Source organism: Sceloporus occidentalis, unplaced genomic scaffold, assembly GCF_023333645.1.
Source record: "Sceloporus occidentalis isolate IW3139 unplaced genomic scaffold, rSceOcc1.0.p SCAF_6, whole genome shotgun sequence".
NCBI classification, from domain to species: domain Eukaryota; kingdom Metazoa; phylum Chordata; class Lepidosauria; order Squamata; family Phrynosomatidae; genus Sceloporus; species Sceloporus occidentalis.
This window is the reverse complement of record NW_028316986.1, coordinates 118327025-118350639: the sequence shown is the minus strand read 5'-3', so window position 1 is coordinate 118350639 and position 23615 is coordinate 118327025. Positions and strand designations below refer to the sequence as shown.

At 40.6% G+C, this 23615-nt stretch overlaps 1 protein-coding gene across 4 annotated transcripts in view; it reads right to left on the bottom strand.

The window, feature by feature from the left end:
* Positions 1 to 23615, bottom strand: part of RNGTT (RNA guanylyltransferase and 5'-phosphatase) — a 200984-nt gene that overhangs the window by 105470 nt on the left and 71899 nt on the right. For 3 of the 4 annotated variants that reach the window (XM_089530762.1, XM_089530764.1, XM_089530765.1), the window contains exon 11: positions 5475 to 5639. The exons of the other annotated variant lie outside the window; for it this stretch is intronic. In XM_089530762.1, the coding sequence (XP_089386888.1) occupies positions 5475 to 5639 (165 nt within the window). The remainder of the gene's footprint in view (positions 1 to 5474; positions 5640 to 23615) is intronic. 4 annotated transcript variants of the gene reach the window in all.

Sequence of the window (23615 nt, the reverse complement as noted above, 5' to 3'; positions counted from 1 at the left end):
CCTATTATTATTATTATTATTATTATTATTATTATTATTATTATTATTATTATCCTTTCTCCCAGAAAGAGACCCAAGGGAACTCACAGATTAAAATTTATAATATGCATACCTGCAATCTTGCATTAATTTTTGGACATATCCACTTAAAATAAGTAATCCACCATGGTCTGCCTTGAAGTCTTCATTTCTGGCACGTTTATTAAAGTGAAGAGTATTTGGTTCTCATTTTATGATTTTATAAAGGGCAATGTTTTGCCAAGAATTGCAGGAGTTAGAACTGTGTGGCAAATATTGTCTCATCACTTGCAATTTGACGCATATACCCATGCCAAATGGACTTTGTGGGGGGATCCAGATTTAAAAATGGGTAAAGACCCACCTCTATGGAAAGTGTGGGCCAATAATAGGATTGTTACTTTAAATCAGGTATTTGGTGTTGATAGGTTTTTGCCTTTTTCAGTTTTGCAGAAGTTTAAACAACCTCTATCAGCTAACTCTCAATATCAACAACTGAAACATTTGTTATAATCCAGATTTCGCCTTACAGTTTTAAGGTGCACTCAAGAGACATTAATTGAGGCTAACCAAATATCCAAACAAACAATTTATAAACATAAATCTCTGCTAGCTATAAATAAATACAACAGGATGTTTTCCTGGATCGTAGAGAGTTCCTGACTTCTGGGTGCATTATTTTTGAGTGGCCAGATAACGTGGGGATCATTATGGCCTAGTAATACATGACTTGTTTGATACACATGCTCTAGAAATGTGACCTGCTAATAATCATTGACACTATAGCAGTGATGACGAACCTTTTTGGGCTTGTGTGCCAGGGGCAGAGGTTCTGCCCTCCGGAGGCAGGGCTACATGCTAGGGGCAGGGCTTCCACCCTCCAGGGGAGCAGGGCTTCCAGGATGGGACTTCTCCCCCTGCCATTTCTCCGGTCTCAAGCTGTCTCTGACAGAAAGCTAGAAGCTGGGGAAGGTCCTGGGGTGGGGTGACGGGTGTGCAACAATGGTTCCTCCTCCTCCAGCTCTTACCCCAGGCTCCAGCTGTCTCTGAAAGACAGCTGGGGGTCAGTAAAGGTCTGTGCGGAGGAAGAGTGGGCATGCACCTGGTCCTTTTCCTGGGCCTTTTCCTCTTCCCGGACCTTTCCTGACCCCAGCTGTCCCTCCGAAGGCAGCTGGGGTTCAGAAAAGGTCTGTGGAGGACAGGAGGAGTGAGCACACTCCCGGTCTTCCTCCTTCCAGACCTTTCCTGATCCCCAGCTGTCTCTCCGGAGGGGAGGAGAAGGAGTGGGCATGTGCCTAGTCCCCCTCCTCCCAGACCTTTCCCCTTCCCCAGCTATTCCTCCAGAGCTAGCTGGAGGCCAGGAAAGGCCTCTGGGGAGGAGCAACTGGTGTGTGCCAGTCACTCCTCCTCCCCCCTGCCCTTTTCATAGCATCCAGCTGTCTCAATAGGCAGCTGAAGGCTGGGAGAAGGCCAGGAGGAGGATCCAGAGGTGCACGCCTGTGGCTCCTTCTCCCCAGCGCCATTTTCTGGCTTCCAAATGTCTCAGAGATGGCAGATAGGAGAAGGAACGGGTACACCTGCGCCTGTTCCTCCTTCTCTATGGCCCGTGTTGGGCGAAATGGCATTGCATGCCACCTGTGACATGTGTGCCATAGGTTCGCCATCATGGCACTATAGCTACCTATAGCTATCATAGGGAAAAGGATATATACATTAATATCTGTTTCTTTCCTTTGTGTCAGTCTTTTGGGTCATGGGACGGCTGACACCTATTCACTATAATAAAGATAACCACAAATTCTCCTTCCTCCTGTGTGGTCATTGGCTTAATCACACCAGAGAGATGAGCTCATATCTTTATGGATATCAAGAGGTTTACAGCAATAATGGAACAGAGAAATGGAATATCTAATTCTGACTAATCAATGGCCATTGGTTTCTACTGTAGCTATAGATTACCAACTACATATTACACAGAAGAAATTGCTCTTTGAGGTGTATTGTTCGCCACAATGGCTATTCAAGAAAGGGTTTTCTAAATCATCAAACTGTTGGAGATGTAATACCCCTAATGCTTCCTTATTGTATATGTTTTAGAGTTGCCCCATAGTAGCTACATTTTGGAAAGAAGTAATCACACAAGTAAATTTGGTAGTGAAAAGTTCTTTTGAATTACTTATCTGTTTCTTGGAAATTAACAGTCAACAGAACTGGGTTTTTCATGCCATTTTGATTGCTACTAGAAAGATAATTTTTCTCCATCTGTGTTTCAATCGATAGAAGATCGAACTATGCTTGCAAGATTTGAAAGAATAATGTAGAGACAACATTTATAAATGGATTTATATTCAGACATTTGGCCAGCTTTTATAGAAACTTATGACTAACATGGTTATTTTTCCTCCTTTTGCATTTTTATTTTCCTGCTTTTTTTATACTGAAACGTTATTGTATGTAACTTATATCCCTTTTGAATGTAAATATTTTGTAAAGTTTAAAATAAATGAATAAATAAATAAATAAACTTGCTCAAAATTTATAGTACATCCAACACCAGAATACCTCCATCACTGACAACAATGATTTTGTCCCATTCTTGGTTTTTCCTACAGCAAGCAATCTACTACTCCCCTTGGAACCCATTAAACAGAACCAGTAACAGCAAAATATATATAACCTTTCTAAAAGTCTCTGTGCATCTAGGATATGAGGCAACCTTTAGAACCTCCCTGCATCCTAATGTACAACTTAATATACTGAGCCAAGTGGGCAGCTTCTATAATATGTTTTTTCCTTCACTTTCTGGCTTGATTCTTGACTGCCTTGAGGATTGTTTTTTGTGATGGAGACGTGGGATAAATATTTTCATAAAAAGCTTACTCATAACATACAGTATATTCATAAAGAACATGAACATAACTCCTATTTTGGCTGGGAGCAGTTATTCTTCCATCAAAGTATAGCTGTCATTAAATCCTGTCTAGATATAACCCAAGACTAGATGCAAGCCCAAATCAACATACCAATGTCTCAGCTAGGAGGAGGTTTAATAATCATGCTTACACCCTCATCATGTCAGAAGGGGAGCTTGCAAGGGAGATAAGCCCAAGAACTTCATGAAAGCTGGGATTTTAAAAGTCCAGGCCCAAAGTTCAGCCAAAGCTTAGAACTTTTGACACTGTACTTGTTGTAAGCAAACACAGACTCCTAACAAGTTTCACTTCCTTATTCAGATTCAAGGAGAGAAAGCAAAAACAGCAGCATTTGGGTTTAGTTCACCATTGGACACTATTGACCATCAACATAAAAAGTATGTGGGCTTGCTGAATGCCAAATAGGTGCTTCAAGATCCAGCTGCACACTGAATGTAGAGAAAAAAACAAGCCTCTGCCACCTACCATCATGAAAGTATGGGGAATAAGGGGTTGTTTTTTGGCAAGTGATCACCAGGTGTTCCTGACAAGGAGTCCAGAGCCCAGGTTAAGATCTCATCTGTTTCACAGGCACCATTTAAAACACCGTTTTGTGAACAGCAGCCTATACCAGTTATTGCTCCTCAGTCTACAAAGGCTCTGGCTTGCCTTTTTGATTAATACATTAATTTTAATTTATATCCCATCCTTCAACTCCAGAGAACTCCCAGGGCCCCACAACTATTACTATTTTTTGTTTTTCCAAATAACATCAAAACAAATATTATTTTCAATGTTAAAATGCTAAATTTAGGGTATAAATGGATACAACAAAGTAGAATGCATCAAAATTAGGAAAAAAGAACACTCCTTTCTTGTGACACTTGGCCCAGCAGCCTGTTCTATTCCAGGGAGGCATATGAAATGTTCCCTGGAGAACCTTTTCAGCTCTGGAAATATGTCATCTACTTCACAGTCCAGAGTTGGAAGCCTCCCAAAGTATTTCTTTTTCTCCCTGTTTCTAGCTGCTGGGTGGGAGAGAGATGAGTGATTATATAATGCTTACATTCTTCCAGTATCAAGAAAGGAAGATAGGAAGAGTCCTTTAAATCACCTCTAAATGTATACCCTGAGCCCAGTCTCTGCAGGACAATAACAAAGTTACCATCCTCTGTTATCTACCTGGGAACTAAAGGCCATCTGCCTAGGAAGGAGCAAAATAACCATGGTTAGATAAAAGACTCAAAGGAAAAATAGGAAGAAGGGATTCCAACCAATTGTGAATCATTCTGCCTAAAGGAAATATGAGTTTGTGAACACATTAATTACTTCTCCAATTAGCCACGGTGTCTTGGAGATTCTGGAATTTGAAGTTGGAAATAATCTTTTTCCAAGTGCACTAAGAGCATGTCAAAGCTTCTGTCAAATTCTAAATAAATTCTGAAATTTGGGAGTTCACACTCCAGTAGAAAACTAATGGATAGTCTCAAAGCCAAGTTATAAGGCTTCTGTTGAGAAAACCTTCCCTGGATCTCTCTAAAATGGATAACTATTGACCAGTGTCCAACATTCTACTTTTTGGCTACAGTATTTGGATAAAATATCAGAGCATGTGGAGGCCTCCCAGCTTCAAGGATTCATAGATGAAATGGATTATCTAGATCTATTTCAATCAGTTTTCAGGCCTGGTTCTGGAACACAGATGGCTTTAGTCACCTTGATGGGTAACCACTGCTAGGAAATGAACAAGAGAATGAGCTCCTGTTGGTTCTGCTGGATTTCTCAGCAGCTTTCAATACTATTAATCATGGTATCTTTCTGGGCTGCCTCACTGGAATGGTCTGGAGGCACTATTTTTCAGTGGTTTTGTTCCTTCCTCGAGGCCCAAGCCCAGAAAGTAGGGGGGGGGGGGGTTCCTGTTCAGCTCCATGTCCACTATACACGGAGTTGTCGAGGATCTGCTCTGTCTCCTACACTATTTGATATTTATACATATAGTCTGAAGATGATTTTATGTATTATTTTTAATAATTTTGTACATGAAACAAATTTTGTGTATATTTAACTGTAAGAAAACAAAGGTTTTAACATCTCAGACACCCATGAAAAAAGTTTTGAGTTTTGGAGCATTTGTGGATTTAGATTTTCTGATAAGGGATACTTAATCTGTAAGAAGTATTTGTTCCTTTCAGCTGATGACAGTCTCTACTACACAGTCCAGTAGGGGCATATGAACAATGGGTGAAACATGTGAAATTCTAGTGATGCTGCTGTAAACATAGTACTATTTTATTCAATTATTGCTAATTTCTTATTTCAACATAGCACTATCATCAACACCACCGTACCACCATTTCAGAGCAAGGGAGTAAAGATACAGATCAATCGTGTCATTTACTTCGATTCATTCAAGAATTCAGTACAACTCCATATTTGTATGTATATTTTTAAACACAAAAAAATCTCAAAAAGAGATGGAAACTCAGATGCAAACAGAATTATTACCCAACTTATGTTCAGCTATATCGTGAAAAAGATATTTACCTTTTTGGCCACATGGATATCAAAAAATGGTTTGTTACGAACACTAAAAGGTTCTTTTGCTTTGTCTATTTGCCCATTCTTCATTTTGTCATGCCGTGGGGATATAATCTCTTTTTCTATACATGACAGGCGAACGTTAAAGTCACAGTCTCCAACCGGTTGTCCCTGTCAAGTTAAAAGAGCAAAATTCCATAAATACTGAACTTTTCATTTAATATGTTTGTAACACCTAAATGACATGCATAAATATCTGACCTGACAATGATTTGCATCTAAAAATGCTATTAAACAGTTTTACCATCACAAATGCAGTGGTAAAATAGATAACCAAAGTAATATCTGAAAGGGATACAGCTCTCTTACTCTAAGATGGAAGTATGCAATTCAAACTCACTTAATGAGTTTACTGATTCAATCAGGCCATGTCACCATGAAAACTACGGAAATACATTTTCCTACAATTGGAACACCAATGTATAACTTCCTTCTTATGTGTGTATCTAACAGCACCAACTCAGGTCTTCTCTCTCCCTTCTGTTACCTCCTTCTTTTCTACTTCTCTTCTGTGTTATCTCATTCTTTTCTACTTCCCTATCTACTTCTCTGTCTGGCTACCTTTCATCATCCACTTTTCTTCTTGGCTTTCCATGTTTCTCTATGGATGCTATATTCAGGACATTTTTACTAAGTTATAGTGTTTTAGCAACATAGTACGGGATTTCAGCAGTGAGCATTTAGCTTTGGCTAATATGCTATCATTCATTTGGCAGATGTGTTGGCTAATGAAATAAAAACCCAAAGGAAGCCACACATTATTGATTCTCTCCTCGATGTCCATACTCCCAGTTATTACCCACCTTTCCTCTTTATGTAAACCATAGGCCTGCACACCCACCAATTTGCTCTTTTTTCTTCCTTTGCTATATGGTGTACTGCCAAACAAATGAGAAATTTCCATATGGTATGATAGCGATGGCTTAAAAAGCTTTCAAACTCTCCCAACAATTTGCATACTGTGAGAGTATAGCACACTATTTTGTGGTGTAGTTACAAGAGACTTCAAGAATGAAGGTCAGCTGCAACACATATCTTTGAATCAGAGGAGATGCAGTGATGAAAGCTTTATTCCACTTCTCACGCCACCACATTTTTACAGGTCCCAATTATAATAAAGAGGTAGGTAAGGGCAAGAAGTAGAATGGCACCAATTTGGAGTGGAGGTAGATCAGCCTTAGGTTTTGAGAGCCTCTTTTAAAGGCACCTGCAATCAACAACATGCCCAGACTTCATCTGAAATTGAACAGTTTGCCTTATCAAGGGACTTATTGCTTATTCACTCTCAACTAATGGGTTATACCAAAAACCTGCTAATTTAAATCTGTTCCCCTTCCAAAATATATCCTCTTTTCCCCTAGCCATTTCCCCTCCTTATCTTTAGTCCTATTATAACTCCTTACCATTAGTCCTCTTTTCCTTTGCTTCTTTAAATAACTCACTCAAGCAAGTGCTTCACATTTTAGCCCTATTTCTGCTTTGCTCCAGACTGGTTCCTTTGAATCCACTGAAAGATAGCCACTGGTGTGTGATTACAGTATCAAGGGATTTGTCTCTCACTACTGGATGTGATTTTGCTAATGTGGGCATGTAATCTTTATTCTTACTTAAATTGTCATCTTCCATTTCAGCTCATAAGAGGAAATAACAACGTGGTAAAATTACAAAGCTTTATTCATTATCCAAAGCAGAACAGCCTACAATAAATTTCTTACTCCTATCATTTGACATATTAATGATTCAGTGTGTTGGAAAGTATTTTGCCTGTGAATTCATTTTAAGCTTTATAACTTGATCTTAAAAGGACTTCATTCAGGGTTTTCTGCTAACAGCACTGCTAAGCAAATCTAATATTATACTGGCTGCTGAGACTTTTCCAATAAACGTTTCAGATATACATGCAAAATGTATGGAATGGTTAGCATTTCTATCACAGGAAAAAAAAAAGTTTAAAAAAAGACGTCTGTCAACGACTATGGCCTGTTACAGACTGCCAAAATAAAGCTGCTTCGGGTCTCTTTGGAGGTATGCTGTTTAAATGATGCATGGGTCCTAAGAGTCCAGAGGTCACGCCAAAGCCACGCTCCAGCTTCTGGACTCTTAGGATGCATGCATCATTTAAACAGCATACCTCCAAAGAGACCCGAAGCAGCTTTATTTTGGCAGTCTGTAACAGGCCAATGTAACATAAACAAGATGAATTTGCTTAAACCCTCCCTGGATCCCCTGGTGAGAAACAATTATAGACCAGTCTCTCTTTTATCATTTTAGGGCAAAGTGATCAAGAGGGCAGTTGCCTTACAGCTCCAAGCTGTCTTGGATGACCCATTTCAAACTGGTTTCAGGGCAGGATACGGAGTTGAGACCGCCATGGTCGCCTTAGTCGATTATTTCCATCTGGGCATCGACAGGTGAAGTGTGACCCTGCTGGTGCTCTTGGACATCTCAGCAGCATTCGATACCATAGACCAGTGATGGCGAACCTATGGCATGGGTGCCAGAGGGGGCACTCAGAGCCCTCTCCATGGGCATGCGCGCCATCACCCCAGTACAGAATTTGCCAGAGTTAGTACCTAGAAAGCCAGAGGAATGCGGCGCTTTGCAATAAAAAAGTTGGTTTTCGGTTGCAGTTTGGGCACTCGGTCTCTAAAAGGTTCACCATCACTGCCATAGACCATGGTATCCTTCTGGAACACCTGAGGGAGGGAGGGCACTGCGCTCCAGTGGTTCCATTCCTACCTCTCAGGCAGATTCCAGATAGTGATGCTGGGGGACAGCTGCTCTTCCAAGAGAGAGCTGACATCTGGCGTCATTCAGGGCGCATTCTGTCCCCCATGCTTTTCAACATTTACATGAAGCCGCTGGGAGAGATCATCCGGAGACATGGGGCACGGTGTCATCAGTACACTGATGACATCCAAATTTATTTCTCTATGTCCCCGACTATTGCAGTGACTAGAGATGGCATCTCTCCTCTGGATGCCTGTCTTGGATCAGTAATGGGCTGGATGAGGGAAAACAAACTCAGACTGAATCCAGAGAAAACGGAGGTACTTGCGATAGGTACCCCAAGTCCAGGGATGGAGTTTTGCCACTCAGTCCTGGATGGTGTCACACTTCCCCTAAAGGACGAGGTTCACAGTTTGGGAGTACTCTTGGATCCGTCCTTACAACTGACATCCCAAATAGATGCGACAGCCAAGAGTGCTTGGTATCAGCTTTGGTTGATACACCAACTGCGTCCCTACCTAGACCAAAAGGATCTTGAAGCAGTAGTACTTGCACTGGTAATCTCTTGGTTAGATTTCTGCAATCCGCTCTACTTGGGGCTACTCTTGTACCAAATTCGGAAGCTTCAATTGGTTCAAAATGCAGCAGCCAGAATGATCACCAGAACATATAGGTTTGACCATATAACACCAATACTGAAATCTCTTCACTGGCTGCCAATTAGCTTTCGGGTGCAATAGAAGGTATTGGTTATTACCTTTAAAGCCCTACATGGCTCGGACCCGAGTTACTTGCAGGAGCGCTTCTCCCTACATAATCTGCCCCGCACTCTCAGAACATCTGGGAAGTTCTTACTAGAATATTATAATACCAGGTTAATGACAACTTCACATAAGGCATTCACTGCCGTGGCCCCAAGCTTATGGAATAACCTACCAGAAGAGATCCATCTTGTTACTACCTTAGAGGCCTTTAAGAAGGCACTCAAAACGGATCTCTTCCCGCGGGCTCAATTCCATATAAAAAGGTTATGACAACTGCTCTTCCTTGACTGTTGGCTAATGGACGAATTGTAATTTTTAGAGAATTCATAGGAATTCTTGGTAAATTCAGTGTTAGTATTTTATTGTTGTACTGATTGTAAATTGTACCAAGTGTCTTTTTAAGGCTGTAATCCCGTCTTGATCCGTGGGAGAGGCGGGTGGTATAAATAAACTATATTATTATTGTTGTTGTTGTTGTTGTTTAATGTAATAAAATGGAGGTGGGATGGCATGTAACTTAATGCTCATTCCTGAAAAAAACTGTACTCCCACCTGCAGTATGACAAGACACAGGTTTACAACAAGATCTAATTCAAATTTATAAAGTTGGGAAAGTTAAATCAAATTGTTTTCACAGGACAGCAGTAGTCCTTATGGGTTTAAAGTTCCCATCAACTTATGTTGACCTCGTGAATTTCACAGGATTTTCTTAGGCAAAGAATATTGATTAGTGGTTTATTATTGCCCTCCTTTGAAATACAACCTGCAGCTCTTGTCCTTCCTGTCCCCCTTCTAAGTACTACCTAGGAAGAACGCTGCTTAGCTTTCAAAGTGTTCTTTTATCTTACCACAGAAACCCTCTAAGGCAGGGGTGGGAATGTTGTGGCTGTTCAGATGTTCCTAAACTGCAGCTCACAGTATACGTCACCATTAGCCATGCTGGCTAGGGCTGCTGAGACTTGCAGTTAACAACATTCAGGTGGGCACAAGATTTTGACAACTGCTGTAAGGCCAAAGAGAGAAACATCAGCTGTATTTGTAGCTTTCCACAAACCCTTCTGTTTATAGGAAAGACCCTGAATAGTGTAAGGAAGCCAGTATGTCCAGAAAAGCTTTCTAATTCCATTCAAGCATTCCGAATCCACAGTGCTTGTGACTTTAAGTCCTGTTAATATCCAAGCACCAAAAGCAATTTCATAATTCTGCAGGTTGAGAACCTTTTGTCAGCTGGGCGAGGGAGAAGCAATCTCGACTCCACATACTCAGCACTTTCACTGTTTATTAATTCAAACATTAATAACATCCACAACTTTCTTTAAAACAGTTGTCACCTTTCTCAACCTTTCCATCACTGCTTCCTTGCAACAGTGGCAGTACTGGAATTGCTAGCTTGCCTAGAAAAATAGATTTAGTTTATGGCTTCCTACCTTTTTGAAAAATGATTCTACAGAAATTAGGATGCAAGTATATCACAGTTATAAATACATACAAAAAACAAGTATTTGTTTCCTGAAAGATTTGTGCACTTTTGAAATGCTGAATTTTCAGTCCTCCTTCTACAGTAACCTATACATGTATACACACTCCTAATTGGCAGGAGAAATCTGTTTCACATTTTCTTTTAACTCTAACTTCCCTATCTACTTTTTACCAGAGAAGTACTGTTAAATGAGTCAGCATCACAAATACTCTTGGCCTTTTCATATACGCCTTTTATATACATTCTCAATTATGAAAGCCTGCTCCAAAAACAAAGACTGTATATTCTGTGACCCAATTAATATTATACAGTAATACTGTAATAATGGAAAAAAATAATGCTGGCATATTCATCCAACAAATGTATCCTATTTATTTATTTATTTATTTATTTATTTAATAAATATGCAGAACTGAGATCCTTTACAGTGCTTCTCAGCAACGGGGTATATGTAGTTTGGGAAGAGGGGGAGTAAGAAATGAATGTTTACTATTATTGTATTATTATAACAGGATTGACCAAGCAGCAATTCTAATTTGCAAGTGAAACAACAATAATGTCTAGTTTATAGATTTTTCTATTAACATCTCAATTTCTTCCCATGGCATTCCTCTAATGTCTTGCCTTGATTTATTCAACCAAAGAGAACATATGCCACAACTGTCTTAACAACTTTCAGTTATTCTGAAACCAAATTTCAAGAATGATAACCAGCAACATTTTTCAAGAAGAACCACGATACAATGAAAAAAAATTAAAGCGGACCAATTTCAGAATTTGACAAGCAAAATATCAGCACAGCTATATCTCAGTCAATGGAAGAGGTGTGTTCCTGAGCTTTATTTTTTAACAAAAAAATTGGTACCGGAGGTGGAAACAACATAGAAAGAACATAGAAAGATCCTACACCACAAAAAAGAAGAGTAGTAAAACATATTTCAGCACAATTTTTATTCAGAACTAGCAGTGGGTCAGTATCTAGAGTGACAGAAGAACATATATATATATATATATATATATATATATATATATATATATATCAATGACATTGGACAACAGGGTGAGCTTGGAGTTGCTTTATTAGTTTGTTCTTGGTTTAAATTTCAAGTATTGTAAAGGTCTAAAAGATAATCTGCTCCATGCAGCAGCTCAGAAATTACTCTTGTGGCATTGTTTTGGAAAACAATTAGTAAAGGCAGAGATCAATATTACAGGAAACCAAAAGCATCCTTATGGAGTCAAAGACTCTAGAGGTAGCTCTCTACCACATTTCAGAAATATAATCTCATTATACACATCAGGTGTGTATAATCTTTCATACAGTAGACTGTACAGAGAACATACACTGGCAACCACAAAGAGGTCTTATTCTTTATTTTTTATTATTCAACAAACAAAGTTGTCAAGGAAAAATCCATTACCTGCTTTAGAAAAAGAAACGTTCTTGTGAATTATAGCTTTTCTATTTGCTTTTTTTATATTATAGTCTTTAAATGTTAATTTAAAAAAAGATTGCCTGTCCAGACTAAGGCTGCATCTTAGCCCAACGAGATGTCCAGGAGAGAAAGCAAAGAAATCTTGCATTTGTTCTCACAAGTTATGATCAGTTCACCAAGCCTCCAGTATTATGGTCTACAAGTCATAGGACATGATAAACGTAATTTGTGAATTTCATAAATATTACATGGTAAGAAAATGTACTTATTAAACAGAAAATTGTATTAAAATGTGTCCAATGAAATATTCAATCCATATAATTATGTAACTGCAAAGCAGAAACCGATTTACATTTGGGCTCAATTTAACCTATTTTAAAAAATTATTATAATCCAATTAAGAGCATTTTTAAATAGGATGCAAAGGCACAGTACCTTCATAAATAATGCATGAGTCAGCAGAATAACTATTAGTTGTTTTGTTACAACTAAGTGATTGTACCGTATTGCTATAATCTCAGTGAAATTTGGGGGGGGGGGGGGACAAAACAAAGGGAGCCTCTACACTTATGCTACAATGTTATCACGACTTTGGGAGGGAAGAACTCAGAGAATTTGAGCAACACTATGATAACTGCGACAGAGTATTCACACAACAATGGTACAGAAGGGTCACATTCTACATAACATTTTATACTTGAATGCATATGACAATTTAAAGCTATCTACTTGTACTTTTGCCTTTGCAGAAACTAGTGCAAAGAAAGCAACCTTGTAGGTCATCTGTCTCTCGCACACATGCATGCATGCATTCACTCACACACACACACACACACACACACACACCCCAAATGGGACAACAGATATATTTTTCTTGGGTTGTTTTTTAATATAGTCCTATTTTTTAAAAACTGTAATCCAAAAATTTAAAATGGAGCTCCAAATACATTGTTGTTGTGTGCCTTCAGGTCGTTTCCAATGTATGGTGACCTTAAGGCAAATCTATTATAGGACTTTTCTGGCAAGATTTGTTCAGAGGAGGTTTGCCATTGTCTTCCTCTGTGGCCGAGGGAGTGACTTGCCGAAAGTCATCCAGTGGGTTTCTGTGCCTGAGCAGGGATTCAAACCCTAGTCTCGTGAGCTGCAGTTCAGTGCTCAAACCACAACACCATGCTGGCTTTCCAATACATAGGGCAATATAAAATGTGAAGTTATACTAAAGATAAAGCTAGAAACAGTTATACAGGCCATAAATTCCTTCAGAGTCAATTTTGGACACCACAGAGAGATGCAGGGACAGTGGAAGAAAATTCCGTCTGCACTGCAACATTACCTTTATTCCATAGTAACTTTCAGTATCTAGAAACCCAATGCTTGTAATTCTGCAATGTGTGGTAAAATGATTGTTTTTTAAAATATTTTTTTAAAAAAACTAAAAACCTTCAGCACAAATTTACTAATACCTCCACTTTTACAACAGAGAATCCTCCTAATGCCATACTTTTGTCTCACACAACTTCTGGGCTACTATTATAAAGATTTTAAAACAAGTTACATCAGAAAGTCACAGTAATATTTGAATAGTAATATTTAATTTTGGCTGTCAAAGTTTGTCTCAGGCATCTGACAACAGAGGATGGGATATCCATTTTCCCAAGTCCAGTTAAAATAATTTTAGTGGCAACTAACAAACCTGTAAGGCACTCCTCCTGTGTGTGTGCCCATATGTCTACTTCTGCCATAGTGCCAAGACCATGAAACCTAAACCTCCAAAACTTGGCATACACACTAAAAGGGCACTATGAGGATGTTCTTCTCAAGGTTATTTTGTTTATAAAATGGATTAATTGTATTTACAATTAACACATTAAAATGTTTAGTCTACACTGGAAGACAGTGAGTCACTAGCTTTGCAGACCCCAGGCTCTTCAAAAGTAGCAACCCTGATATTTGGTTCAAATGCTTGCAGATGGATTCAGGTGGGGCATCAGAAGTCCAGGCTATTTAAACTACTGGCCTACCTCACTACTGGAAGAATGAAAGTCTTGCCATCAGTGTAATCCAAGTGCATATGTGTGGGTTGAAAGAGAGAATAAGAGTCTGTTGCATATGTGTAGTGAGGCAAAGAAAAGACTGAATGAACAGTGGGGGCTGCAGAGGAGAAAGTACAGTGGTCATATTGCCCCAGATCAGGGCTCGGCAACCTCCGGCCCACAGGCTGGATGCGGCCTGTGGAGGCCTTTTGGCCGGCCCCTGGCTGCCGCTGCCGCCGCCGCCGATTGCAGCTTTTCGCCGCTCCGGGTGCCGCCATTTTGGTGGGGGGAAATGGCGGCGGCCTAGAGGCAATGTCACGCGAGACTTCGCCGCCACTGGCGGCAGCCTCTAGGAGGCCCACTGCGGCCACTGGAGCCCTCGAACAGGGCTCCGGGAGGCCCGCTGCCATCGCCGGGGGCCTCCAAAAGGGCTCCAGCGGGGGCAGGGGGCCTCTGGGAGGCCAGTTGCCGGCGGCGGCAGGGAGGCCTCTTGGAGGCTGGTTGCCTTTGCTGGCAAAGAGGAGGAGGCCTGGCCCCTGGAGGGTGGAAGCTCCGCTCCTGGAGGGTGGAAGCTCCGCCCCCGACACGCAGCCCCGCCCCCAGAAGGTGGAAGCTCCACCCCCTGGCTTCAGCCCCCCCAGTCGCCTGAGGGACAGCAACCCGGCCCCCGGCTCAAAAAGGTTGCCTACCCCTGGCCCAGATAGGACTTTTTAAAAAGAGAGAGATTATAGATGTATTTGCACTACATGGTTAAATCAGTTTCATACCACTTTTAATTGTCTTGACTATCCTAAGGAATCCTGGCATCTGAAATTTGGTCAGGAACCCAGAAAGTTTCCTGAGTTATCCTGGAAAGAGAGGGATTAAGCATTTAATTAGCTTAATTTTGTAATGAGGAGACACTCTGGGTGTCTTGGGAATTGTAGTTCAGGGGAGTGAACTAGAACACTCCAGCAGAGAATTCTAAGTGCAATCTTCATGTCATCTTCAAAAGAAGAACATATAGGAGGCTTTCTTTGCTTGTAATAATAATAGTAATAATAATAATAATAATAATAATAATAATTTATTGAAATGTTCAATATTTTCAATTCTAAGCTAAACTGTATCTCCAAATAGGCTATCAGCCCAGACCTTAAGCTTGTTACTGTTTCCATCCAAATAGGGTATTATTTATTTCAAAATTTTTGGTTTTGAAATAAATAAAGTAATAAATAAACCAAAATAAGGTAGCAAAAACAAAGATACATTTCTGTAGGAAGCAGAAGGTACAGCAATTTGCAGCTCTCTTTAGTATAGGATATTATGACAGATCCCTTTCCCCAGACTGGCCCCACAATTCCAACTTATTACCTAAAGAAAGGTGGGGGAACTGGGGGGTCCCCCAGCTTGACTTTAAATGTTGGGGGAATTAGCTTAAGCTTGCAAGTGGCTGGGTAACTTTAAGACCATCAGCACCTTTGTATACCAGTACACACTCAGGAGGACTCCAAGTTTGGGTGAATTAAGAAGGTTTTATCAAGAAACATGGAAGCGTGCAATTAAGAACATGACAGTAATTCAAACAGACCACAACATTCAAAACTAACTCAAATGGTAATATGGAAATTGGATAGCAGAGTTTGAGGGGGTGCAGAGGAGTGATAATTACCTGTCCAAAGAATAGACCATGGAAAACGGAAGTGGCTCAGACTGGGGTATAAGAGAAACACAGGGAGCAAAGAAGACGTTCTCTGCACACCCAGGGCTAGATTTGATGTGCTTGATGATCCCCAGTAATGTAAAAAAGATTTGATGTCTTTCCCAGGAATCAACAATGGGATTCTGGACTGGTTGGTGGCTTTAATTTTAGGGTAACAAAAACTATGACTGGATGAGGACAACCCCAGGGTGGATGGACAGGGAAATTGGTTGGGAGCACAGCAGGTGGTAGGCAGAAAGAGATGGCTTATTGCTTTGGTTCAATTAGACCTCCTTTGTCTCTTGGTGTAAGAGGAAATGCAAAGGGGTCCAAGATGAGAAAGTAGTCACGCCCATTTAGCTTTGACTGTGGCATTATGTGGGTCTTACACGTGTTCTGAGGTCTTTGCTCCTTTTTCATGGGAAAACCACCTGGTGTTCCAAAGGTCACTGTGACCTTTCAGGAACATGCTGGCTCCAACTATGAAAATATGGAGACCTGAAATACAAAGTGGGGTATGCACATATGCAGGGTGTACTAACATACCCTTAGGATCCCGCCCCCCTGCCCTTGTTCCCCTTTTAAATCCTTCCAGAATTGGATACTTGGGTTTCAGAGTTATGAAACATGGACCTGTGGCCCGTATTGGTACTTGTGACCTGACTCCACTTCAGGCTTGACAGACAGTCAAAGACAGGCTTAAAACAACAACAGACACAGATTTATTAATCACAGTATGTGAATATAACAGTCTTCATAGGCAGTTCTCCATTTTTCTAAAATCCAAAACTCTGTCTCTATTAGCTCAACACCCTGCTATGCTGGATCAACTCCCTGTCAATATCAACACTGCTCAGACGTTTTTTCTGATCACCTGCTGCCCCGCTGCAAGGTATATTCACGATTTTGACTGCTGGGGAGATGATGGGAGCTCTAATCCAAAAGATTTCAAGATTTTCTAAAGTTGACTGCTTTGTGTTCATGCTAAAACTATTTCAGATATAGACAGAGAGAAAGACAACCTTGGACTACAGCACAGCAGGAGGGCAGCCCTCTCCAAAACTGAAATTTGAAGGGGGGGGGGAATAAAAGGATCAAACTCTGTAAGCACATAGGTCAGGGGTAGGCAACCTTTTTGAGCCGGGGGCCGGGTTGCTGTCCCTCAAGACAACTGGGGGGCCGAAGCTGGGGGTGGTGGAGCTTCCACCCTCCGGGGGCAGGACCGCACACAGGGGGTGGAGCTTCCACCGAAGCCCCGCGGGGAGGAGGAGGCGTGTGCCCGCCCTCTCCTCCTCGGTCCCTTCCTTCAGCCGAATGGGCTCCAAGGGGCCCTTTCAGCCGAAGGGGAGGGAGGCTGAAGGGAAGGGCTTGGGCACCCGTCCCAGGCCCTTCCCTTCAGCCAAAAGGGCTCCAAGGGGCCCTTTCAGCCGAAGGGGAGGGAGGCCAAAGGGAAGGGCTTGGGCACCCGTCCCAGGCCCTTCCCTTCGGCTCTTCCCTTCGGCTGAAAGGGCTCCAAGGGCCGTGGAGGAGCCCAGGAGGCAGCAGGCCGCTTCCACGGGCCCCTTCGCGGCCCATGCGGCCCCAGGCCTCCCTCCGTAGGGAGAGGCCTGGGGCCACAAGGGCCCTGGGGGGAGCCCGCGGAGGGAGAGGCCTGGGGCCACAAGGACCCTGGGGGGAGCCCGCAGAGGCGACAGGCTACTTCCGCTGGCTCCATTTCGTCCCTTGCAGCCCCAGGCCTCCCTCCATAGGGAGAGGCCTGGGGCCACATGGGCCGAGAAGGAGCCTGCGGAAGTCCTCCTCCTCCTCCTCCTCCTCCTCCTCCTCCTCCCAACCGGCGCGCTCAAGAGGAGCCTGTCCCCTTTGGCCAGCTGGCCAATGGCTGGCTGGCCAAAGGGGACGTGCTCCTCCGTCCTAGCCCCGCACGCTGCCCAGGAGGAGGAGGAGGAGGAGGAGGCTTTGGCAGCGGTGGCAGCAGCATGACCGGGCTGGGGCCGGTCCTGCCGCCTCCGCGGGCCACATACGACCCGCGGGCCGGGGGTTGCCGACCCCTGACATAGGTGATCTCAACAGGCATTTCCACTCATTATACAGTCAGCCCTCCTTATCCACAGATTTTTTTATCCATGGATTCAAGCATCCACGGCTTGAAAATACTTTTAAATTATATAAATTCCAGAAAGAAAAAAACTGGTTTTGCCATTTTATATAAGGGATACCATTTTCTATGCCATTATATTGATTGGGACTTGAGCATCCATGGGGATGTTGTCCCAGCAGACAACAAGGGCCCGCTGTATTTCTTTTAGGATGCTCAAAACAGTAACACAAGGTTTCAGTTTATCCCTTCCCCTGCTCCATCAGCAAAGGAAGATATTAACTATTATTTAAACCTGCCTCCTGACAGAGTCCTTGGAAAATCTTTCCACACAATAGTTTTACATTATTATTCTCACAATCAGAGCACATTTTGAAGAAAGACAAGGCCAGACAAATTACATACATGTATAATGGGAAGCTAGGGACAATTTAAGCAAAGACTTGGGTTTTTTTAAAAAAATGTTAATTAAAACATTCTAGATAGCTGAAACATCTCATGAATAGGGCCAACATTCACCAAGGAATAAAGTAAAAATATATGTACTTTATGTTGTACAGTTGTGCACTTACTGTGATTTGATAATTCCTGAAAGCACAATAGCATTACCAGACCTTTTTACTCTGATTTTGTCAAAGCAAAGTGCTGTTCTCTAGGTCTTGTATTCCAGCAAAAACCGTTCAGATTAGAATAAACTCACTCACCAAAAAAAAATTTTTTTTTAAATCTTGTATTGAAATAATTTATTTTTCTATGAACATTCTTCTATGGGCTCACATCTAAAGAACCCTATGACTAGTTGCATGCATCCAAAGGACTGTACAGATGTTCACTGTAAACAAAGAAATCTGTCCATGACAAACTAATGACTTTCAATGGTAGTTAATGGAAATGCTAGTGGTGATTGGATGTTGTCCAAAACAAATAACCAACAACCCAGTCAGCATGCCTATAATTTGATTATCTAACATTTTACTTTTCCATCAAAAAACCCTACAAATAAATAGTTCCTACTAAGTAGTCCCTGCTACTCTAGTTTTGTACCCCATTCCCATGCCAAAGAACGTTCTCACACACACAAAACCAGACATATAGTGAGTGCACAAGCATACACACTCTGATATACTTCCATTATGAAAGGAAAGCACTTGAGCAAACTTTTCAATACAAAAAAATTTTAACTGACTAAAGATAAAGCTAGAAGCAGTTAGTTTCCATAATGGGAACAATTGTGCTAAAGATCTTGTATATGTCCTGGAAAAATCCCACAAGAATTCTCTTATATACGAGTTACAATTGAGTCCAAACTGAAACTTTTCCAGGGAAGGAATGAAAGTTAAGATGTGTTTGGCCATGTTCATCATATGTATAAGGTCTCAGATTCAAACCCACTGCATACTCTCAAGTCGCAAGATAGAAAATCTCTGCATGAAGTCTTAATGAGTTATTGCCTGTTAGAAACTGCAGAAAATTGACAAATGGCAGAATTCAGTTTAAGAGATATCTTTAATTCCTTCCCACATGCTCCTTTTTCCAACAGTGTCTTCATTTCAGAATGAAGGAAGCAAGTGAATCTTCTAAAAAGCCTATTGTAGAAATGAATATGGATAGGAAATAGGTAAATTAATTCATCACAGAGTGACTAAATTATCAAATCAGACTTTGATTTTAAAGGCCAGAATGCATCAGATTAACTTGTCTGACCTCCTGTAAAGCACAAGCAATTACATTTCTTCTCGTCATTTAATATCTAAATCATCCAATTTGCATGAAGCCAGAACATGTCTGAGAAAAAATATATTTCCTCAATTTAAGCTTTACACTTTACTTCCTGTCTTGACACATTTACAAACTCTCACAAAATAGTAGTTCTCCCCTCCTCTAATCCTCTGGATTTCTCTAGCTTTGATGTGTGTGGCTTCCTTCCTTTATAGAGAACAAAATAACATACTGATAGCAAAAACTCTCTTGCAGGAGGATATATGAAAGTTTTATTTTCAAATAAAAAAATTAACCCTCCTATCACCATTGTACAAAGGAAAAGGCTACTCAGGCCTACTAAGTCACTAGAAGGCTGCATCCACTTCCTTCCAGCAAGAACATTACTGGAAGATCCATTTGGCTCTCTAAGGGGGGCCACAGAATGAGCAGCTGCAGGAAGATACTTTTTCCCCTTCTGTTCTTACAAGAACACTAATTCATGTAATCCGCTCTATGAAGAACAGGGATCATTCCATTTCTTTGTCCCATCTCGTGGTCAGTGAGTATGAGGCCAGGCTCCACTTGATATTTTCACTAATTGATTATCCCTGCCTGTGGCGGTAGTCCATTTTGTACATAACTCCTAAACTCCAGATCAACATTCCTGGCTTTTCAGTACAAACCACAGCAAGCAAAACAAAAGCTTCTCAAAACAAAATCTTCTTGGTAGAAATTGGATATAGCTGTGTTAGTCTGTAGAGTCAGTATGTAGAGAGATCTTGTAGCACCTTTGAAACTAACTGGAGAAAAAAGAAATTGACAGCATGAGCTTTCGTAGACTTCAGTCTACTTCCTCAGATGCATTTCATCAAATTTCATCATTAATTTCATCAAATTTCATCATCATATTTTGGTTAAAGGTGCACTCTATCAAAACACATCTGAGGAAGTAGACTTAAGTCTACAAAAGCTCATGCTGCCAATTTCAGTAAGTCTGAAGGGTGCTACAAATCTTTCTACATAGAAAATTTTCTTGTTCAGACAATTTAACAGGTAACCTTCAGACGTGACTATAAAAAGGAAGAGGGGAAAGGGAGAAAGGAATGTATCAGCATCTTTAAGACTAACTGGTTTTTATTTTAGCATGAGTTTTCATGGGCATAAAGCCATTTCTTCAGATGCAGTACAGAGGGTTATCCAGGCCTCAGGATATATTTCAGGATGACCAGACATCCTCCTTTTCCAGGATATGTCAACCTTCAACATTTCAACCTTCTTTCTCAGAGGAATTTAAAAATGTCCTCCATTCTGAGCATGACTAAGAAGCATAAATTTACATTTATATGAGCTTCTTAAAGTTTTTATTTGGTAATGTCCTACTTTTCTCTTTAATGTCCTGCATTTTGCGGTACCTTGTGCATCTTTGTGATTAGAACATCTTGTCACCCTGCCATATTTACACAGTTGTGGAAGTGGGAGGGAATGTAATAGAATCCAAAAAGATGCAAGTCATGGCCCTTGCCCTAAAGCTTCAAAGGTCTGCATAAAATGATACAGGTCTTTCAAATCTGCACAATGGTCAATTAGTGTGGCTGTGTGAAAGCAATAAACCTGTTTACCAAAAGTCCATTCCCTTGAGTTCAAAACCTTCTCAAAGAAGATTCCTTTGTTACAGGTGCAGTAGGAAGGACTCTTGTGTTAATATATGTAGTGTGCCATGAAGCCATTATGTTTGTTCATACCTCTCCTAATGGATTATTTGTGGATATCACTCAGTTCAGGGATTTCTCTTTCTAGTTTTTTTTTGTAATTTCCTTGTTCAAGGAACCTTGTGACCTTTAACTTCCTTACTGTATTGTGTAGGGAAGTTAAAGTGTTCTGCAACTGGTTTTGCAGTATTAGCTATGTCTGATTTGTATCTATGTATCTTCGTGTGTAGAAACAGTCCTGTTTGTCCAGTGTAAAGTATAGAGGGTCTTTTCTGGCATGGGGTGCATTGGACCGCAACTGCCATAAACTCTGAGTAACAGCCAGACTGGCTAGGATTGATGGGAGATGTAATTCAAACCATCTGTAGGGCCTCATCAGAAATAGATCCTTCCAATTTCCTTCTCCTAGCTGTGCCAGAAGAGGATAGACTATGTTTTCCCAAAGTCTGCTGCAGCTCATGCACTAAAACTGGATTTTAGAATTGCCTGTAAAACAGACTATTTCACAGTGAATTTTATTTGCTATGTTCCATTTTGTGATATGCAGTCTGAAGAGTGAGATATAAATATAATCAATAAATAAACCAAGGAAACATATGAACATTCCCACGAATGCTATTTTGTAAGGCTATGGGGACTGTCTGTTCAAGCCTTTCAGGATCAATAAGATTCCTCACACTGCTGGCTGCACCACCTCAATATCATACCTGATGGTGTCCACCTGAAAGACCCCAACTGCAAAATTCCAACTCTTCATTTAACAAGTTGCCACATCCCACTGATTGTCACCATTAAATACCTCATAATTCTGACTTTAAAAAATGAATCGCCTTGCCAAGACAAACATTTCAACTAAACTATTTTTGTAATTAAACTTCTATAATTAGCATAAAGACAATTTGTTGACTTTTTTTAATCTTTGCAAGCTTGGCTACTGTTAATGGCCTTTTTCAGATAAAGCCTTGCTTCTGCTCATGCTGATAACGTGTTGTCTGGAACTGTCCTTGAACTGAAAGCACATTGTTGCTCAGTAAATTCCCTTTACAGAACCCTATTGTATTTAAAACAACCTAAAGTCACTTGACTTCAAACATCACTAGTCACAACCAAGGCTAATATGGCTTCCTGATTACTGAAGTTTATCCTGTCAACATAGGTCTTCCTTCCTTCCTAAAACAAGCAACTCATTAAACTTTTGGAACATTCTGCTTTGTTTTAAGTATATTAGGTGGCACATATAAAATTCCTTCTCAACTAAGAAGCAAATAGTCCATTAGTTAAAAAATATTTTGTTGAATGACTCCACTAGAAATAATATAACTGAAATCTGTCCAAATGATAGAAACATAAATTAAGGGCAACACATGGGCCAGGTTTGGAGGTATATATTGTGATTTACCAAGGCAAGATATATACAAGACTTGCTCCTGTCCCATTTAGTCCTCATACCACCCAATTTCCCTTTCATCCTCAGCATACTACTGGGAGGCTCTGCGGGTAAATTAAGCACAATTTGCCATTTGGTCCTAAACCATATACTGTAACTATAATTATCAGGTTTGTAACAAATCAGGATCAGAAATCACAGACTGATAGTGGGTTCACATAATAGTTTGTACCCTTCCTAGATGTGTCATACTTTGATGGAACTTTGCTATACAAGTATGTGTAGTGTATTATCTTAACCAACATTAATATAAACTTGCAGTTTTTCATTCCATCTAGTAAATTATTCCAAGACAGGTTGCTTTTTCTTCCTAGCACAATTCCTACAACTTTGACAGCTCCATAGCTGGAGGAAATTCAGTAAAGAAAGCTCTCCTGTTAACACTTGGAAGAAATTCACTTGCTAATTGGGAAGGTGGGAGGTTATGTGTAATTATTTTAAGAAAGCAGAGAATTACATAGGCATACCCAACCACTAATATATGTCTGCAAGGCTACAAACTAAATGCATTATGCCTCATTGTTTCTAAAATAAACTCCAGCTTGATTGTATTAGCTAACACTGCCTTACTAACTGTAGTATCAAAGTGACTTAATCTTAAATTGAGGAACCACAAAAATCCTGCTAATATTTCAGCTACTAATGTTTTTATGATCACATCAGTATAATTAAATCAGTGAAATTTGTTATTAGATTATTTTTACTGGTAAATTCTTGCATCACCCTATGAGTTGGATGTTCAGCAGTTGTTATCCACTGAAACCTGGATGGAGATCCCAACACTTCTTGGTTCAAGAAACTAACAGAAACTTCCTTTCTCAATGAGCATTCCATTCAAGCATCAAGTCCTTTAAAAATCAAGTCCTTTACTGTCACTTGCAAATCCTCCCCACCAGACCTCCCTACATGTCTCCTCACACGTTTGGATAAGAAATTTGTAAGAAAAATCAGAAAACTTAAACTAGATCTAAGTAGACTAAGGAGAATCCAGTGGAGTTCAACCTTAACAAA